Genomic DNA, 18119 nt, shown 5'->3' on the forward strand with positions numbered 1-18119 from the left:
GAATCCCACCCACTTGGAGCCTGCTTCTCCCTCTGCCTGTGTCTCTGCCTCTCTCTCTGTGTGTGTCTGTGTCTCTCATGAATAAATAAATAGAATATTTTAAAAAAAGAAAGATGAATGGATAAAGAAGATGTGGTCTATATATACAATGGAATATTCCTCAGCCATTAGAAATGACAAATACCCGCGATTTGCTTCAACGTGGATGGAACTGGAGAGTATTATGGTGAGTGAAGTAAGTCAATTGGAGAAGGACAAACATTATATGGTCTCATTCATTTGGGGAATATAAAAAATAGTGAAAGGGAATAAAGGGTAAAGGAGAGAAAATGAGTGGGAAATATCAGAGAGGGAGATAGACCATGAGAGACTCCTAACTCTGGGAAACGAACACGGGGTGGTGGAAAGGGAGGTGGGCGGGGGGTTGGGGTGACTGGGTGACGGGCACTGAGGGAGGCACTTGGCAGGATGAGCACTGGGTGTTATGCTATATGTTGGCAAATTGAACTCCAATAAAAAATTAATTAAAAAATAATAAATAAATAAATAAACAAATAAAATTAGGTATATGGGTCAGTTAAAAACAAAACAGAACAAAAAAACCCAACACTTTGGTCTTCATCCACAGTTCCTGGCACAAAACTCCTAAAATTCTTGTAGTTTCACATCTAACAGCAATAGGGGCATCTTTTGTCATACTCAATGGTTTGGTTCCTGAATTAACTTCAGAGCCATAAAGGTGAAACAGGTGTCTTTCATTATTCATAACAAGCCCTTCCAATCAGTTTTATGTCAATAAGGTGACTTTTGGAAACACCCTAAAGATGGGCAGTCAGGTGGCCAAAGAACCAACCAAGTGATTAGAGGGATAGGTTTCAGTCCCACCCTTCAACCTCTGGGAAAAGGAGGGGAGCTGGAAGTTGAATAATCACCAATGAACAATGATTTAATCAATCGTGTCTACATAATGAAGCCTCCATAAAAACACAAAAGAATGGGGTCCAGAGAGCTTTAAGGTTGGTGAACCCGTGGTGACGCCAGACAACACATGAAGGCTCTGCACTCCTTCTTTCTGTCTTATGCCCTTCATGTTTGTCCTCTGCATCTTTTCCATTTCCCTATCCCTGGATCACAATAGCTTTTCTTATTAACTGGCATTCTAGTAAGTAAAAGGACCTGATGCTATCTCCAACTGGATAGTCACAATTGAGTTAAATCATAGAACACATAGCTGGTGTCACGGAATTGCTTGGTGTGGGAAACTTGCCACCTCTTCACACTTGGTGGCCAGACATGTCATGAACGTAAAGAGTAGAAGAGAGATGTAGGAGGAATTTTTCCCTTTATGTTTTGGTGTGAGAAGTGGGGTTTGCTAGAACAATCTTGGCCCATGGAAATCTGTGGTTTGAAAGAGAAAGGATGACAGGACAGAAGGTAAAGGACCTCTGATTCCTGGGTGGCCCTGTGGTCACTCATGATGTGATGCTTCATGTGTGCTGCCCTCAGTTACTAAGGTTAAAAGTTGGCGATGAAGAAGCTCTGTAAATTTGCCCAGGGAGACAACCTCCCAAAGATGTTTAGCTCCTGTCTTTTCCTTAAACAAGAGAAAGGAACAAATCGTTTCTGCTACCGGAGCTATGGAGATCAAGTTGACGGAATGAAGGCATTTTAGCAAAGGTTTTTATTTGCTAAATATAATATTTAGCAATAGTATCAAACCCATCATGCACAGGCAGGGTCAGAAGCCAGGAAAGCCCAATATGCTTATCCACTAGCAATCAGAGTTTAAAGTGAAGCATCTTATAGTAACAATAACAAAACAAACAAACAAAACTAAGCATGATTCATAGTGTTTATGATTAGAAAGAAATAGAGGAAGAAAGAAGGAAGAAAAGAAAGGAAGGGGGACAAAGTCATTCACAGAAGGTACAAAAGAACAGTTCTTAACAACTGGAAAACCCAAAGCACAATTTTTAGAGAGAGACCTGGGGAAAAAATATTTGCTCCAAAGGAAAGTTACCCACTTTGTTCATCTGCAGACACCATTTGTTTCTACAGTACCGTGGAAATTTTAGATTACAAAAAAGTTGTTAGCCTCCAACAGAAAGAAACAGCACTTTCCAACTTTCTCAATGAAAAATCCTGAAATACAACATTTTATGTGTTTTTAAACAGAACATCCCCCCCCTTTTCTTTTGTCCTACTAACTTCTTTGACTGCTTTCAATATTTCCCTTGCTTTTGACTTAAGATTTATGCAATGTAAATACTTTGGCCAAGTGAAAGAAATAACAGAACCCATATTACAGTTACATATAGAGTTCATAAAGAGAGTAGTTTCCTTAAGATAAACTCCCTAAATTTCTCAATAATATTAATCAGGCAGCTACAATGAAAAGAACACTATGTTTGTCACAGTCAACACTTATTTCTTTTCAGAATTAGCTATCTTAAACCACTGAAGGTATTGGGAATATAAGTCAATACATAAAATGGTAAAATCTGTTATACAATGGAGTTTTTAGCAGTTATTAAAAAAGATGCTTTATAAAGATAGTTAATAATAATCTCCTGGATTATCTATTATATATAGATAGATCTATAATATATCAATCTATATTACAGATCTATAATAATAGATAGTCTCCTGGGCACCAGGAGATATCCAAAATACACACTAAGTAAAAAAACCTACAAGCTTTATGTATGCAGATTCCATATATCTGTAAGTCTATACCTATATATGAAACTATATAGATCTATATATCAATATGACATTATTACCTAACAGTTAAGGATTATTTTTATACCTATTTTTCCTTCTCTATGTTTCTAAATATTCTGAAAGTCTATGAAAGTACATTACTTTTGGAGTCAAAACAAAGATATTACTAAATATCCAATGTCCAATTAGTATGATAATCAATTAAACCAGTTCTCTTAAGACTCCAGTCATTCTAATATTCAGTCTAAGTGATCCAAAACAAGCAAATGCACTGAGTAGTCCAGTGTCAAAACTTCACATAGATTTTGCCTTAGCTTGACCTCTAGCATTTCCAGAATGTGTTCCAGCATCTTCCTTGCTGCTTTAGTAGTGAGAAATGGAGAAAAGCAACAGATGGCGACAATTATGACTGTCAGAATGCCAAGCTCAAGAATGAAATTTCTACTTCAAGACAATTTGAAGGGGTACAGTAATATCTGGGGATTCTAAGCATCAAGATTTCCAAAATGCAAATGTTTGGGATAAAAAGAAAGGTGATCATGTAAGAAGATCTGATAGTTTGATATAAAGGATTTAGATTAAGAAAAGAGCAAAAATTTAACCAAATTTCTGAAGTAGATTACAGAATTTCTTCTTTTTGACTTTCTCAAAAATAACACCTAATTTGACACAACATTTCCTTTCTTCTTATCATCACTGACTGGCCAACATGGATCTTTTACCTTTTACTCTCTGGCTTCAACATTGAGATGTAGCTATCTATGAGTGTATTTTCAGAGGATGAAAATTAACATTATCATTAGCTTAAGTAAAATGGAATCCATAAAGTTAAATTTTCTACTGAGAACATTTATAATACTTTCCCAAGGAAAACCAAATGATTTATGGTAAAATTATAAATGTTTGAGTTTTGATGTCAGACAAATTTGGATTTGTATTGTGCCTGGCCCTTACTATTAACTGTATAGCCTGGAGAAAGTTAAAGACATGGGGCCTTCTTTTCTTTTTCTGTAAACTGGAAACTAAACACGAGGGTCTTTTGATGCCTGAAGGCTCTTCACAGACATAGTTTCTTCCATCATTACTCCTTATGATGAAATTTCTGTAAATGTGAGCATGCCGTCCTTTGGTGTCAGCATACAGTTCCCCTTCCTGACGTTCATAGGTAAGGGTACGTAACAAGCAATGGAATAATACAAAGATGCCCCAATTTTGCTTTGAAGATTGTGGTACCCACACTCCAAACTAGTCCCCGGTGCTCCTGGCCTCCTAGTATTCATGCCCTCTGTAGTCCCCTCCTGAATATGGGCTAGACCCAGCGACTCATGCCTAATGAATAGAAAAAGTGGAAACGATGGTGTGTGATTTGGAGACTAGGTCAGCATGGCAGTGTGGTGTCTCTCTCTCTCTCTCTTCACATGATCTGGGGAAGCCGTGTTGTGAGCAGCCCTGTGGAGATGTCCATGTGTGAGGAACTGGAGTCTCGTGGGAGAGCTTGCAAGCTTGACAACAGTAACCCCTGAGGCAAAAGGACTATACAGCTAATGGGCTCCCAGATCCCTGACCTTCAGAAACTGTGAAATCATAACTATCTCTCATTTTAAGCTGCTAAATATCGAGGCAACATGTTATGCAACAATAAGCAACTAATACACAGATCAAATCCAAGATGACAAAGTTGGTGGGGTCTACAGACAAAATACCATTTCTCAAGGAGGACGGAAACACTTCTAAAATGTATACACTTATCTGAAAATCAAGAAAAAGGATTGCATATTTGATTATTTCACAAATGTACCACCATAGTACATTTTTCTTGCAGGCTTTTATATTTATTCCCTCTGGGAACTTAGGACAAGTGTCCCAAGACTGTATTGGAAGACATCTGAGTCACATTCTACATTACAGTAGGCTTGTGTCTTACATCCATTTAGCGTTTTGTACTCGGTATTTAGTATTTGACCCCAATACCCCTTCACACAAAATAAGTCCTAATTTTCCCAAAGCTGGCATTAGAATCACACTTTCTGTGAGTTGCCCACCACGAGCTAGTCACTTAGCTCAGGAATGAGCCCATGCACCTGCCTCCACTACAGCTAGCTCAACACAGCATTCTTGTCCCCCACCCCCCGCCGCCCATATAAGCTGCCTATGACAAAGGCAACAGTGGTTTTCACAAATTTGAGACATAATATCACGCGTCTAACAGATTGCACTAAATCACAGGCCTAACTGGCAAACGTTCTGGGCGTTGGGGCATGAATTTTCTCCTCTATCAGAGTAAGTCTGCTGCCCACCTGGGCCACTGTCAGAAAGTTGAAAGTATAGCCTTCATCACTCATTCCTGAGTACAAGAATCACCATTGCTGAGGCCACGTTGTAGGTCCTCATATCCTTATTATTTCTTGAAGGGGCTATTGTGTCTTAAAAGCTGAAGTCCAGATACTCTGCTCTAGCACACATTTAACTACTCTCTGACATCTATTCTATCTTTGCTTGTTAATAGTGTCCCAATTTTTATTCAAGTAACCTCCCCTCCCATAAATAGCTTGTGGGTTTTTAGGGATGCTCTAGGGGTGGAGCATGTAGTTTAGGCTTGGGATAATTAGTCTAATTTTATCACCAGGCTGCAAATTGTTCAGGGATGAAGTGAGTAATTAACTTAAATTGGACTAGTCATGGAGATGCCCAGGATATTACTGACGGCTGTAAAAGGATCATTCTTTTCCAATAAATATGAACCTGCAAGGATAAATCTCCAGGAGGAAAAGGAAACCATGTTGAGATGAAGAACAGAGACTCAGTCAGAGAAGGAGGTCACCCCAGTGAAAGCAGAGCGAGGAGACTGATCCTGGCCAATTATTTGTCTTCGATCAAACCATACCTAAAGCTACACGTACTACAGAAATGTTACCTGAACTATGGGATTTTCTCCAGTTTGGACTGAATTCTTGTCACCAGCCACAAAATATTCCTAACTGGAATTCCTGACATAGTAGAATTCCAATGGCAGGTATGTAGGTTAAATCACCTTTTGGAATATTCCCTATACAAATACAAAATTATGATTAAAACAACGTCTTCTGAGGCACCTGGGTGGTTTAGTCCATTGAGCGTCCAACTCTTGGTTTCCGCTCAGGTCGTGATCTCAGGGTCATGGGATTGAGCCTTCAGTGCAGTCTGCTGGAGATTCTCTCCCTCTCTCCCTCTCCCCCTCTGCTCTTCCCCCTTCTGGCTCTCTCTCTCTCTCTCTCTCTCAAATAAATAAATAAATTCTTTTTTTTTTAAAACCAAATAATATGTCTTTTGAAAAAGTGTCCACCAATTACTCATCCATATCACATAACACACTAAATGCTACAAAGTTTATTTACTGTGTCCAGGCAGTGAGAAGGCTGGACCCTCTAAGCCCTTCAGATCACATCTAGAAATTGTCTCTTTCCCTGCAAGGTGAAACTCATAAACTGGTCACCAGCAGAGCCAAGCTCAGGTGAGGCAGAGCAGAGCTCAGGGTGTAACTGAAACCCAGTCATGCAAAGCATTTGGTTTTACTGGTCCTCTAAATCAACTGCCTGATAAAAATATTTTCAGAGAAAGTTGTGTCAAAAAAACACAAGAGAATGTCTGTCTGCTGGTCTGGGTGAATGGTGAGCAAGACGGGAAGCCTTAGGCATCTAGGAAACTCACAGAGTCCATCTAGGACTCCGGGACATTCCCCATCATCTTCTTAGGTGCTTAAAGAAGTCTTCCTTCTGCCCTAAGAACTGCCACTGCCACTGTATCCTCTCTTTTCTCCTCCTTCCTTCCTCCCATCCCATGTTCTCCCCTCTTCTCATCATCCTCCTCTTCCTCCTCTTTCTCTTATCCCCCTCCTTCTTCTTTTTCTTCCTTTTATTTTCCTTCCTATGAAGACCATCCATTGAAGTCAGCCATAATCCCCCCACGTTTTAGATTCCAAAGCCCTCCTAGTCCCAGTTTTCATAGATTTTTCCCAGGCTAGAACATTCTTCACTCAGCAACCTAGGCTGAACTTGCTGAACTGGAAAAGCCTGCAGCTGCTTCCACTCTACCACTTTCATCCATACCTCTCCTCTCCGATGTTGGGGACTTATAACTATGGGATCTCCAGCACACGTTTGTTTAAAGCCATTTTTTTTGACTCCTACTACAGCACTGACCTTGAGGACATTCATATTCTGTCCATATTGCATTTGTGCAGAAATCCTAATAACAGGTTCTTAATTGAGCTTCTGAAATGTAATTAGCATTCTTTGGGATAAACATTCTAATTACGCTGTTCTCTCCTCGGAATAAATGAACTACAGATTTTCCTGGTCATAAAAGAAAGAAGAAAAAGGAAAAAAAATTCATTTGTGGACAAATGCTCTAATGAAATGCTTTGTGGAGACAACTGGGAATCAGGAAAGGAGGAGTGACACATACATCTCTCACGTCCCTGTTCAATTTCTCATTCTAAAATTCATTGTCTTAATGATGTCAGAAACAAGAGGGAGAGAAAAAAACATAGGAAGAAGGGGGGAAAGTCATCTCTCCCTCTGTCCATGGAAGCCTTAAAAGTTACATATATATATTTTAGAAGTTGTCACCGGTATTTTTACTCTGGCTGAAAAAAAAAATCCTAGTAATTTCCCTAACTTGGGAAACTAATACTCATAAATACTGCTCATCTTGGTATAAATTAAACCATAAAATAATTCTTTGGCACCCCCGTGATATTCCTCAAGTAACACAGTCTCTCTTGATATATGTATACGTATATATACATGTATATATATATATACCTAAACACATGCCACCTTGCTACACAGTCATCAATTACTCTATCAAAGTCATTTAGCCACCAGTTCTCTCTCTATCATCATCTATACTTCATTTCCAAACCTCTTTCCTGGATAGAATGAACCTTCAAACCAGCTGATACTTGATTGAATGTTGACCGTCTGCTGTATGAGTCAGCGGAACATTATTGATTTATTTAAAAATAACCCTATTTCCCTGGTTCTCCTACTAAATCACACAGGCATAAGTAACATCAATAGAGTACAGGAAACATTAACACCAGCCACTGTTGTAAGCTACCACAGCCACAGCATGGTTAGAGGCTCGATCAAGAGAGGTTAGGGAAGGCTAACACAGCAACATCTCCCGTTGCCTTCATGCAATAATCACTCGTCGGAAAAAGCACAGCTTCTTCATGAGTTTCCAAACCACAAATAAGCTAAAAGTGGAATGTCTTGCTAGAATTCCTTATTGATGCCTTTTATCCTGTGTAATATTAAATTAACTAGACAGTCCATTGCCTTACAAGATAGAACAAACCTCCTGGACAGTAATTCACGGTGACTTTAAGAGGTGATAACTATGGGAATATGATGGTCACCAGGGGAATATCTCCCCGAGCCCTCGCATGGACACAGGCACATCCAGATAGAGCCACTTCATTAACATCATTTATCTTCACCAAAGAGACAGAGTACATGGCTTTCACCTTCAGAACATCTGTTATTCATGTAAATGCACAAAATTTGTTCAAGTATTTCAGGAGGCCAAGTGACCCACATAGTTTTGTAACAAGAGCTCATCTCATGTTCTCAATTTATAATTTTTTTATTGAATTACTGACATTTCCTCTCAGACATTTCCCAAAGAAAGCCAGAGATTCCATTTCATTTGTCTCTATTTCTGGATCCCCCAAATGACAACTGGATCATAATAAATACTCCTGTGTATGCTAGTTGAAAACATCAATGAATAGATCTTTGATTGTCAATACCAAGTAACATGTCCTATAGGCAGTAGGTTAAAAAAAAAAAAGATTAGGGAAAGCAAAAAAAAAAAAAAAAACTTATTAAATCTAATTACATTTGGTTCATAGAGAGGTTGTCAAAACACAAACATGGTTTAATTGAATGACTTGGCCTTAAAAGTCAACATATTTGATTATATTTGGGGACAGAAATGCAATAACAACCATTTGGCTACTGATTTATAGTTTTAATGTGAATCCTCCTGTTGTGATCTTAAACTTAAGAGGGACTATAGTCTAAACAGGGCATCAACCTCAGGCTGTACTTAAACTATGACACCTCCATAAATCAAGAAACTCTGGCCTGGGTTACATACCCTAAGAATACAAGCAATGGAACCACTGCATTGGTGGTTAGGATGTTAGGAATATATCAGCGGTATTAGGAATATTATCAATTACTCCCAAACCACTTTTTTATTCCAGTGACAGAAAATGATCTCTCCTCCATAACACCTTGTCCTTTCAGTGGTCTCTCTTCATTTGTGACCAGAGATCCTTAGTTAAGTATGATTTATTTATATACACTGAGACTAAGCCCCACTCAGAACAGATTATCACAGAAGACAGAGGCTCAGTGCATAATATGATCTACTATAACTGCAAGGCCTTCCTAAAGCCATGTTTTATTTAAAGATTTATTAAGTACCTACATGTGCCATGCACTGTGCTGTGCACACAAGCACACAGACACGGTTTCTTATTAGTTTGTTCTTGTTTTTTTTTCAAGCAGCCACCACAGAGGAAAGTGTCAGCATCAGCATAACCCAATACTTACCACCACAATGACATTTGCTGCAGGGATTGGAAGGTTTTCCACTTCAAGATCCTGACCAGCCATGGCCAGCAGATTGAGCGAAGGGTCATCTGCAGGTCTAGGAAATGCTGAGTTAACTATTTGGTGGCGTTTGTTTATTTGAGCTTTAGAAGAGGCATGGTAGCTATGTTTATATATCTTTTGTGGGGCTATATCCAGGCTCTTCTCAATGTCTTGTGAATGGTGATAAATGAATGCTGGCTTCCCGCTCTTCTGATGAATTGCCAAGAATTGATCATTATTTCCTGAAAAGCACCCTGAAACGAGGAGAAAGCAAAAACAAACATCAAAGACCTTCTTCACTGAGATGAGTAGAAATATCTGATAAGGAGAATTACCTGTCCTCAAGTCAGCTTTAAGACTCATGAATTTAGATTAACTGGTCTCCATCTTTTCCCCTACTTCATTTTCCCACAAATGGAACACACTTGGCTGTACAGAGGCACCTCAGAGATTTTGGGTGGACAGAAGTGGGTGTAGTTTGAAAAAGTCCTATTTATCAAATGTCCTATTTATCACCTATTTACCTCTTTTAGTCCAGAATTTCCTCCTTTATCTACACTCCCAGTGCTAATAACCAGTTGAGCTTCTAATCCTAGATGTCCTATCTATTCTTCAAATATTTAAGCTTTCCTCCCTTTAATCCATAGCCTTTCATATAATTCTTATTTTATATTTATTTTATCTTGCTTATAGTTAGCAATTGTATAATTTTTTCTTAAATGTTTGTAGGATCTTTTTAGCTGAGGGCAGGATTCTGAGGATACTGTGTGGTAGCAACTTCCAATTCTGTAATGATATCCATTCTTTCCTTCTTATTTAGTATGATGGCCATCCAGATAACAAAATACATTCACCTTTATTTCTTCGGTGAGGTAAATACCCATGGACTTGAATAACGCTTTCTCCTAGTTGTCATCGGCCACAGGAGAAAACAGATAACATGCACGTATGAGCCCAAAGAATTTCACTAGGTCAAGCAACAGTTAGCAAAGCAAAGTTAAGATCTTCTGTGTAAGAAGGACAGGAGAGTAAGCAGATCACAACACAGTGATGCCATCCACACAGTGCCTAGCAACCTTGGGCACCCCAGATTTTCCCTTAGGTCGATGGTAGCAATGAGCTGTACAAATACTGCCTTAGAAAATTACTTACCTCTTTTTACTAGAATTCTGGGGTGCCTAGAATTCTTACTGAATATTTATGTAGAGGAATTGCTAGTTTTTACAGCTTCTGCCCTCCATCAAGCCTTTTGTGACCAGCATATATTTCTAGCATTTTCAGCAATTCTGTCTAAAATATGCTTTCAACTTTCCCTTAGGGATATAAAGGTGATTTTTTTAGCCAGCTTCAGTGCTCTCTTCCATGATGGAAAAGACAGTTTGGGAATCATCTTTGGGTACCAGTGACTTTAGCCTTTCAGATCATTCAAGTCACAATTATATTTCATGTGAATTCTGAAACAGTAATAGAAATAATCATCCTATCTTCAATCCTGAGTTTGCTAAATAGACTATAACTTTTTAAAAAGCAATCAAGCTACCACAATTGGCCAAAGATGATGACTTGACAGCAATGACCTTCAAATACCTATAATTTTTCTGATAATAGTACCTCAGATTTCAAAATGAAACCATCATTAGGAACAAATATCATGTTATGAAATTCAGAACAGAGTACATCAATGTTATTATTTTTGTAGTGTTTTATTAATAGAGAATGGTGCTAAAATGGTTTTAGGTGTCTATTGACTTTCTGGCCACGATATGTTCAATTAGAATTTACTAAAAGGAATTTACTCACTAGTATTACAGTGTCCTGGAAGAGTTTCTATATTTCTGAAAAGAGAGCACTTTCTTCCCTCCCCTTAGAGAACTGGATCTGATATTGCAAAGAGCAACAACGAAATGATCAACTTGCAGTTGAGAAATAGAATGGATGTACTACCTTTATCTTAGTTGGCTTTTTAAAAACTCCTCATTTAAACATGGTCTGTTGTTTTGGGAAAGGCATAATGTATGCTTGAATGAATTTGGGTTCTCACCTGAGGGATTGGCCTTCCTACCAAAGAGGAATCTATAATGTTCAGCAGCAAAAAAACTATATCAGCCAAGACAGTGCCATTGAAATGGCCGTGTTAATAGAGATTAACATGCAAAAAAGATGGGCCCTAGCAAGATTTAGGAAGTAAAAGATAAAATAGTGTGGGGAATGGGTAATTTCAATAAGAAAGATGAAAGTGCTCAGGGTTTAAATCAGAGAATGCAGATGTATGCAGAGAGATGAATAAAGAACTGGGAACCATACGTAATCATCTCCACTCTTTCTTTTTCTCTGCTATCAATCACAGCAAACCTTGTTAGAGCCACTTTTTTTTTTAAAGAATTTTATTTATTTATTTGAAAGAGAGCGAGCGTGAGCAAGGGGGGAGAGTCAGGAGAAGCCAACACTCTGCTGAGCAGGGAGCCCGATGCAGGGCTCAATCCCAGGACACGGAGATCATGACCTGAGCCAAAGGCAGATGCTTAACTGATGGAATCACCCAGGCACCCCAGGGCCACTTTATTTAAATAAGATAGGTGAGTCCAACTAACAAATGTCTCTTGTGCTAAAATTGGCCTACAAGGAAAGGTAAAAAAATCTAATTTTTTAAGTGCAATTTTAATACAGTTAAAATTTCTCAATCTTATCCACTTGTGTACGGGAAAAGTCTTATTCCTGCCCTGTCCTTAAGTAATGGGAACCTCGCTGGCAGCATAATATTAGGAATCCCACCATAACCATTAGGCAGGAAAAAAGTTTTACAAAGTGTTGGGCTTAGATCCCTGCATCAGAATCACCTGGATATTAAGATGCAGATTCCTAGATCCCAGCCTAGAACTACCATAGCAGAGTCCCTGGAGATGTAGCCTAGGAATCTGGATTTATTGCTGAATTATATTCACATTCAAACTGAAGCTGAGGACCACTGAGCTAGTATCTGGAATTCGTTTTGTCTTCTCTGTCTTCAAATGCCACCTCTCTATGGCCTCTCTCACTTCAGCATTATGAATATACTCAAGTAAACGATTCAGTAATGTTAAGATTGAGAATGGGGCAAATTAACAAGGCAGGAAACAACAAATGTTGGAGAGGATGCGGAGAAAAGGGAACCCTCTTACACTGTTGGTGGGAATGTGAACTGGTGCAGCCACTCTGGAAAACTGTGTGGAGGTTCCTCAAACAGTTAAAAATAGACCTGCCCTACGACCCAGCAATTGCACTGTTGGGGATTTACCCCAAAGATACAAATGCAATGAAACGCCGGGACACCTGCACCCCGATGTTTATAGCAGCAATGGCCACGATAGCCAAACTGTTGAAGGAGCCTCGGTGTCCAACGAAAGATGAATGGATAAAGAAGATGTGGAATATTACTCAGCTATTAGAAAGGACAAATACCCACCATTTGCTTCAACGTGGATGGAACTGGAGGGTATTATGCTGAGTGAAGTAAGTCAGTCGGAGAAGGACAAACATTATATGTTCTCATTCATTTGGGGAATATAAATAATAGTGAAAGGGAATATAAGGGAAGGGAGAAGAAATGTGTGGGAAATATCAGAAAGGGAGACAGAACGTAAAGACTGCTAACTCTGGGAAACGAACTAGGGGTGGTAGAAGGGGAGAAGGGCGGGGGGTGGGAGTGAATGGGTGACGGGCACTGGGGGTTATTCTGTATGTTAGTAAATTGAACACCAATAAAAAATAAATTAAAAAAAAAGATTGAGATGCCTATTAAATATCAGACTTCTGAATTGGAAATTTAATAGCTAAGTGTGTAGCACATAGAGAGAGAAAGATTGATTTGTGAATCATCCAATACAGATAAAATTTAAAGCCAAGTGACTGGATGCTGATGATGAGGAAGTCCTAACTATACAGGACAGGGCACTGTAGAATTCAAACATTTTGAGTCAGGGAACTGAAGGAGCCAGCAAAGGCAAGTGAGAGGGATGGCAATAAAATAGGAGAAAAACCAAGTAAGACAGGAAAACTTAAGAAAGAAAATGTTTTAGAACCTGTATGTATTTTAGGGTTTTAGAGGCAATTGAAAAATTGCTCTCATACTGATGTCTCTAGAAACAAGTGTACAAATGCAACTTCCATGTGTTGCTATGGAAGATAAGTCCCACTGAAGACACACTCATAGATTTTTAAATCACAAAGCACACTGAGACTACTGCCGTGAGAGACAGTCAAGATGGAGTAAGTAGGAAGATTCTCACCTAAGAGAGAGTAAATAAAGGAGGCTTTAAAATAAGTTGATTTAAAATACCCAAAGAGATGAAAGAAGAAAATAGGAATAAGGCATATAAGGAAAAAGGAATAGTTATTTTGTTGTTGTTTTTATTTTTTAATTTAAATTTAACTTGCCAATATATAACACCCATGCTAATCACATCACACTCCCTCCTTAATGTCCATCACCAGTACCCCATCCTCCCACCCTTCTCCCCTTCCGCAACCCTTTGTTTCCCTGAGTTAGGAGTCTCTCATGGTTTGTCTCCCTCTCTAATTTTTCCCACTCAGTTCCCCTCCTTTCCCTTATGGTCCTTTTCAGTATTTCTTATATTCCACATATGAGTGAAACCATATGATAATTGTCTTTCTCTGACTGACTTATTTTCACTCAGCATAATACTCTCCAGTTCCATCCATGTCAATGTAAATGGTGGGTATTCATCCTTTCTGCTGGCTGAGTAATATTCCATTGTGTATATAGACCACATCCTCTTTATCCAGGAATAGGCATGTTTCAATCCAGGTGGAAATCATAGAAGCAAAAAATACAGTAATTGGTGAAACTCAATATATGGCTTATACAGTAGCCTAGATACCATTGAACAGAGATTTAGTAAATTGGAAAAGGTTAGGTAACACTTCAGAAAGCAGTACAGAGAAATTAAGAGAGAAGTGAAAAAGAAGGTGAGTGCCATCTGAAAAGGTGATCCACACCTACTGGCATTCACATCCTTGTATAACACCCTCCCATGGAGAGTGAGCTGGATCTCACTTGTGACGTACTTTTAACCAACTGATAATGGCAAAAGTGATGGGATGTTACTTCCTTGATTAGGTAAAAAAGATGTGACTTCTGTGTTGCTTTCCTGGTGACTTTGATGAAGCAAGCTGCCATGCTGGAGAAGTCCATGTGAAGGAGGAGGCTGCTAGCCAAAAGCCAGGAAAGAACTGAGGCCCTCAGAGCAACCCGAATCCTGCCAACAATCATGTAAATGAGTCTGGAAGCAAATTCCTCCTCAGATGAGCCTTCCTCCAAGAGCCCAGCCCAGGTCAACACTCTAATTGAAGCCTTATGAGAGACCTTGAAGCAGAAGTCCCAGCTGAGCCATGCCCAGTTTCTGACTCACAGAAATTGAGGAAGAGTAAATGTATATCGTTTTAATCAACTAAATTTTGGGGTAATTTGTTATGCAGCAAAAAAAAAAAAATTTGTTATGCAGCAACAGGAAACTAATGCAGAGAGGTTGACAGAGACTAAACTGTTAAATACTTTTACCTAAGAAATGAAACATTAGAGAAATCAAACATTTTACAAAATTTAAGGAGGGAAATGACAAGATAAAACGTGTATTTCTGAAAGATGCCCTAACTATACAAGAAAATAGATTGGAAGGAAGCAAGAGTAAGTGCAAAGGTACCAGGTAAAATATTTTAGGTAACGGGAGAGTAACCCAACACCAGGAGGCAGTAGAGGGATGGAGCAGAGGTGAATCTAGTTGACAGATGATCCTTTCTATTCAAGGAGATTCATATATGCTGTCTATCTTGGATTCAGGTGCCTCTGCCTTTTGTGACTCCTATATATAAATTATCCAACTGACCAATGTTGACCCATAGGCATGGACATGTCTGCATCCCTATTCAGCAGGAAGGAGTTACAGAAAATAAGACCTTCCACCCTCAACAAACTTAAAAGATTTAAGGGTCAAAATTGTTCAGAGGCTGGGGTATAAGGAGAACAAAGGCAAAAGAAATGTAGATAAAATTAGCAGACTCTTGATAATTATTTGAGACGTGCAGGGTGTGACATCCCTCAAGGAACTCCTGGCTGCCTTAATGTTAATACTTTGCTAGAGGCAAAAAAGGAAGTTTAGCCTGACAATAGCCAGACCTCCAGCATCCTGTAAGTCTTCTTGAACACATGAAAATCCCTTTAGAGACTTCCTTTATCTCCTCCCTTCACCTTAAAAGTTTATAATCAATCACTCCTCACAATCACAGTGTAGCTCTTTCTGCCCAAGAGTCCTGTCCCTGAGCTTTAATAAAAGCCCTTTTTTGCACTGGAAAAAAAAAAGAGAGAGAGAGAGAGAGAGAGAGAGAGACTGGAATTGACAGAAGAAGGAGGAGAAGTATTAATTCAATGATTGAGTTAATGTTCTAGGAGGGAACCAACAGTGGGGTTTCAAGGGTAATTTTGTTTCTATTGGGTGATTGACTATATGGGGGTGCCTTTACTGAGATAGAGTAATGTGTGTGCCTACACTATATAGAAACAGAAATGTCAAGAGAGCAATTCTATGTATGTGAACTCTAGAGGAAGCTCTGGACTAGAGATAGGTGCTTAAAACCATAAGCAAGCTAATGGAGAACTAAGTGATGAGATTGCCTAAGAAGAGCTGTGGGTGGAGAAGAACAAGAAGTTAGCAACTTAGACCCAGGGAAGACCATATTTAAGGAGCATTTGGAGACTGCGCAAGTACGGAAGGCATGGAAAGAGTGCAATAAAAAGGAGTCTCTGAGAGGCAGTGTCCAGTGTCACTAAGTCTGTGAGTTCAAACAAGACAACCCTAAACATTTGCATAGGATTTACTAACTTAAAATTCATCAATGGACAACTGAGCCTGGATATTCAGAGGACCAGATTTAACATGGAAAAGGCTTGGGGATAGCCTTCTAGAAACACTAAGCTAACCATCTCCCACTGTTGAGTCCTTGAACAAAAATGAAATAATTTGAAAGGATTTAAAAGGCTATGGAAGATTCTGAGTCTGGATAAGATGGGGCAAGTATGCCCAACCTTGTTGCTTACACTGCGTAAAACCTAGGACAGAATGCATGAAACCGCTATTTGAGGACTCTAGAAAATAAATTGTAGCAGGGTTACTGGAGATAACGAATAAAATTCAAAGTTCCACAGCATCAGCAGCGGAGTTTACCATCTTTCCCCCTACCACCCCTCCCCCCCCCCAGTATTCTCTAGCCAACCCCTAGTGGATGCCAGGTACAGACAAAGACAGCTTCGGGAAAAACACTATAAAATACTAGTTCTGAAAAAGAGAACTCATAATGCTAAAAGAGACTACAGAAATCTTTCCCCATTGCTCCTCTCTCTCCTTTCTCCTTTCTCCAGGCTCCAGCCCAAGCAATGTCACAGCAGCAGTGGCCTTGGGCGTTAATGAGAACTTAACAGGACTCAAAACTCTGCAAGACAGGCACTTTCTTTCAAGGAAACTACCATTCTATGGACTGGAACCAACTGTCACAGCTTTTTCTTTTCTCGTCCTCCCACCGCTTGACCCTGGACTCAGATGCAGTTGTAGAAGTACAAGAAGCATACTTCAACTATAAAGATTACAGATAGGTTTAATGTGAAAGGGTGGAAAAATACGTCATGTAAATACTTGTCAAAAGAAAGCCACTCTCGGACAACATAGACTTCAGAGCAAAGAAAATTACCAAGGATAAAGAGATACATCACATAATAATGAAATGTACATACTGATATGATATATATAAGAATATATAATAGTCCTAAAAGTGTATATATCCTCCCCCCTAAAAGCATAAAAACACATGAAGCAAAAACTAACCAAAATGAAAGAAATGAGCAAATCCATAATTATAGTTGGAGATTCTAACATTCCTTTCTCAATAATAGATAGAACTAGTAGACAGAAAATCAGCAAAGGTAATGTTATAAAGGAAAGAACAACATCATCAACTAACTGGATCTAACAGTATTTATAGAATGTTCCAACCAAGAACTCGGAATACACATTCTTTTCCAGTGCACTTGGGACATTCACCAAAACAGACCATCTCCCGGGTCATAAAACAAACTTAGACATTTAAAAAACTGAAATTATACAAAATATATTCTCTGACCATAATAGAATTAAACTAAGAATCAATAAGAGACAAAACAAGAATAACTCCATGCACTTGGAAATTAAACAGCATACTTCTAAATATCCTTGGGCCAAAAAGTAATTACTAAATTAGAACATGTTTTGCACTGAAATAAAATGAAAATATAACATAGGATGCAGTTGAAGCAGCACTATTTAAAGGAAAATGTATAGCATTAAATGTCTTTAATAGTTTAATAGAAAAAAAAAAAGGTCTCAAATCAATAATCTAAGTTTCCACTTTAAGAAAGTAAAAAAAAAAGCAAAATAAATGCTAAACATGTAGAATGAAAGAAATTTAAAAATTTAAAGCAGAAATAATTACATTGAAAATAGGAAAACAATAAAGAAAAATCAATGAAACAAAAGCTGATTCTCTGAGAACAGTAAAATTGATAAAACTCTAGCAAGACTCACAAGGAAATAGAGAAATAGAGAAACCACAAATTATTAATATCAGATAAAAGGAAGGCTGTCATGACAGACCATACAGACATGAAAAGGATAAAGAAATACTATGGATCATCCTCTGCATATAAGTTCAACAACTTAGGTGAAA

The 18119-nt window shown here is 38.6% G+C and overlaps 1 protein-coding gene across 2 annotated transcripts in view; it reads right to left on the reverse strand.

Moving 5' to 3' along the window:
- The window catches only part of PTPRR (protein tyrosine phosphatase receptor type R), a 232592-nt gene that overhangs the window by 198263 nt on the left and 16210 nt on the right, over positions 1-18119 (reverse strand). For both annotated transcript variants that reach the window (XM_077913837.1, XM_077913838.1), the window contains exon 2: positions 9330-9625. In XM_077913837.1, coding sequence (XP_077769963.1) covers positions 9330-9625 — 296 coding nt within the window. The remainder of the gene's footprint in view (positions 1-9329; positions 9626-18119) is intronic.

The sequence above is a fragment of the Canis aureus genome, chromosome 11, assembly GCF_053574225.1.
Source record: "Canis aureus isolate CA01 chromosome 11, VMU_Caureus_v.1.0, whole genome shotgun sequence".
NCBI lineage: Eukaryota > Metazoa > Chordata > Mammalia > Carnivora > Canidae > Canis > Canis aureus.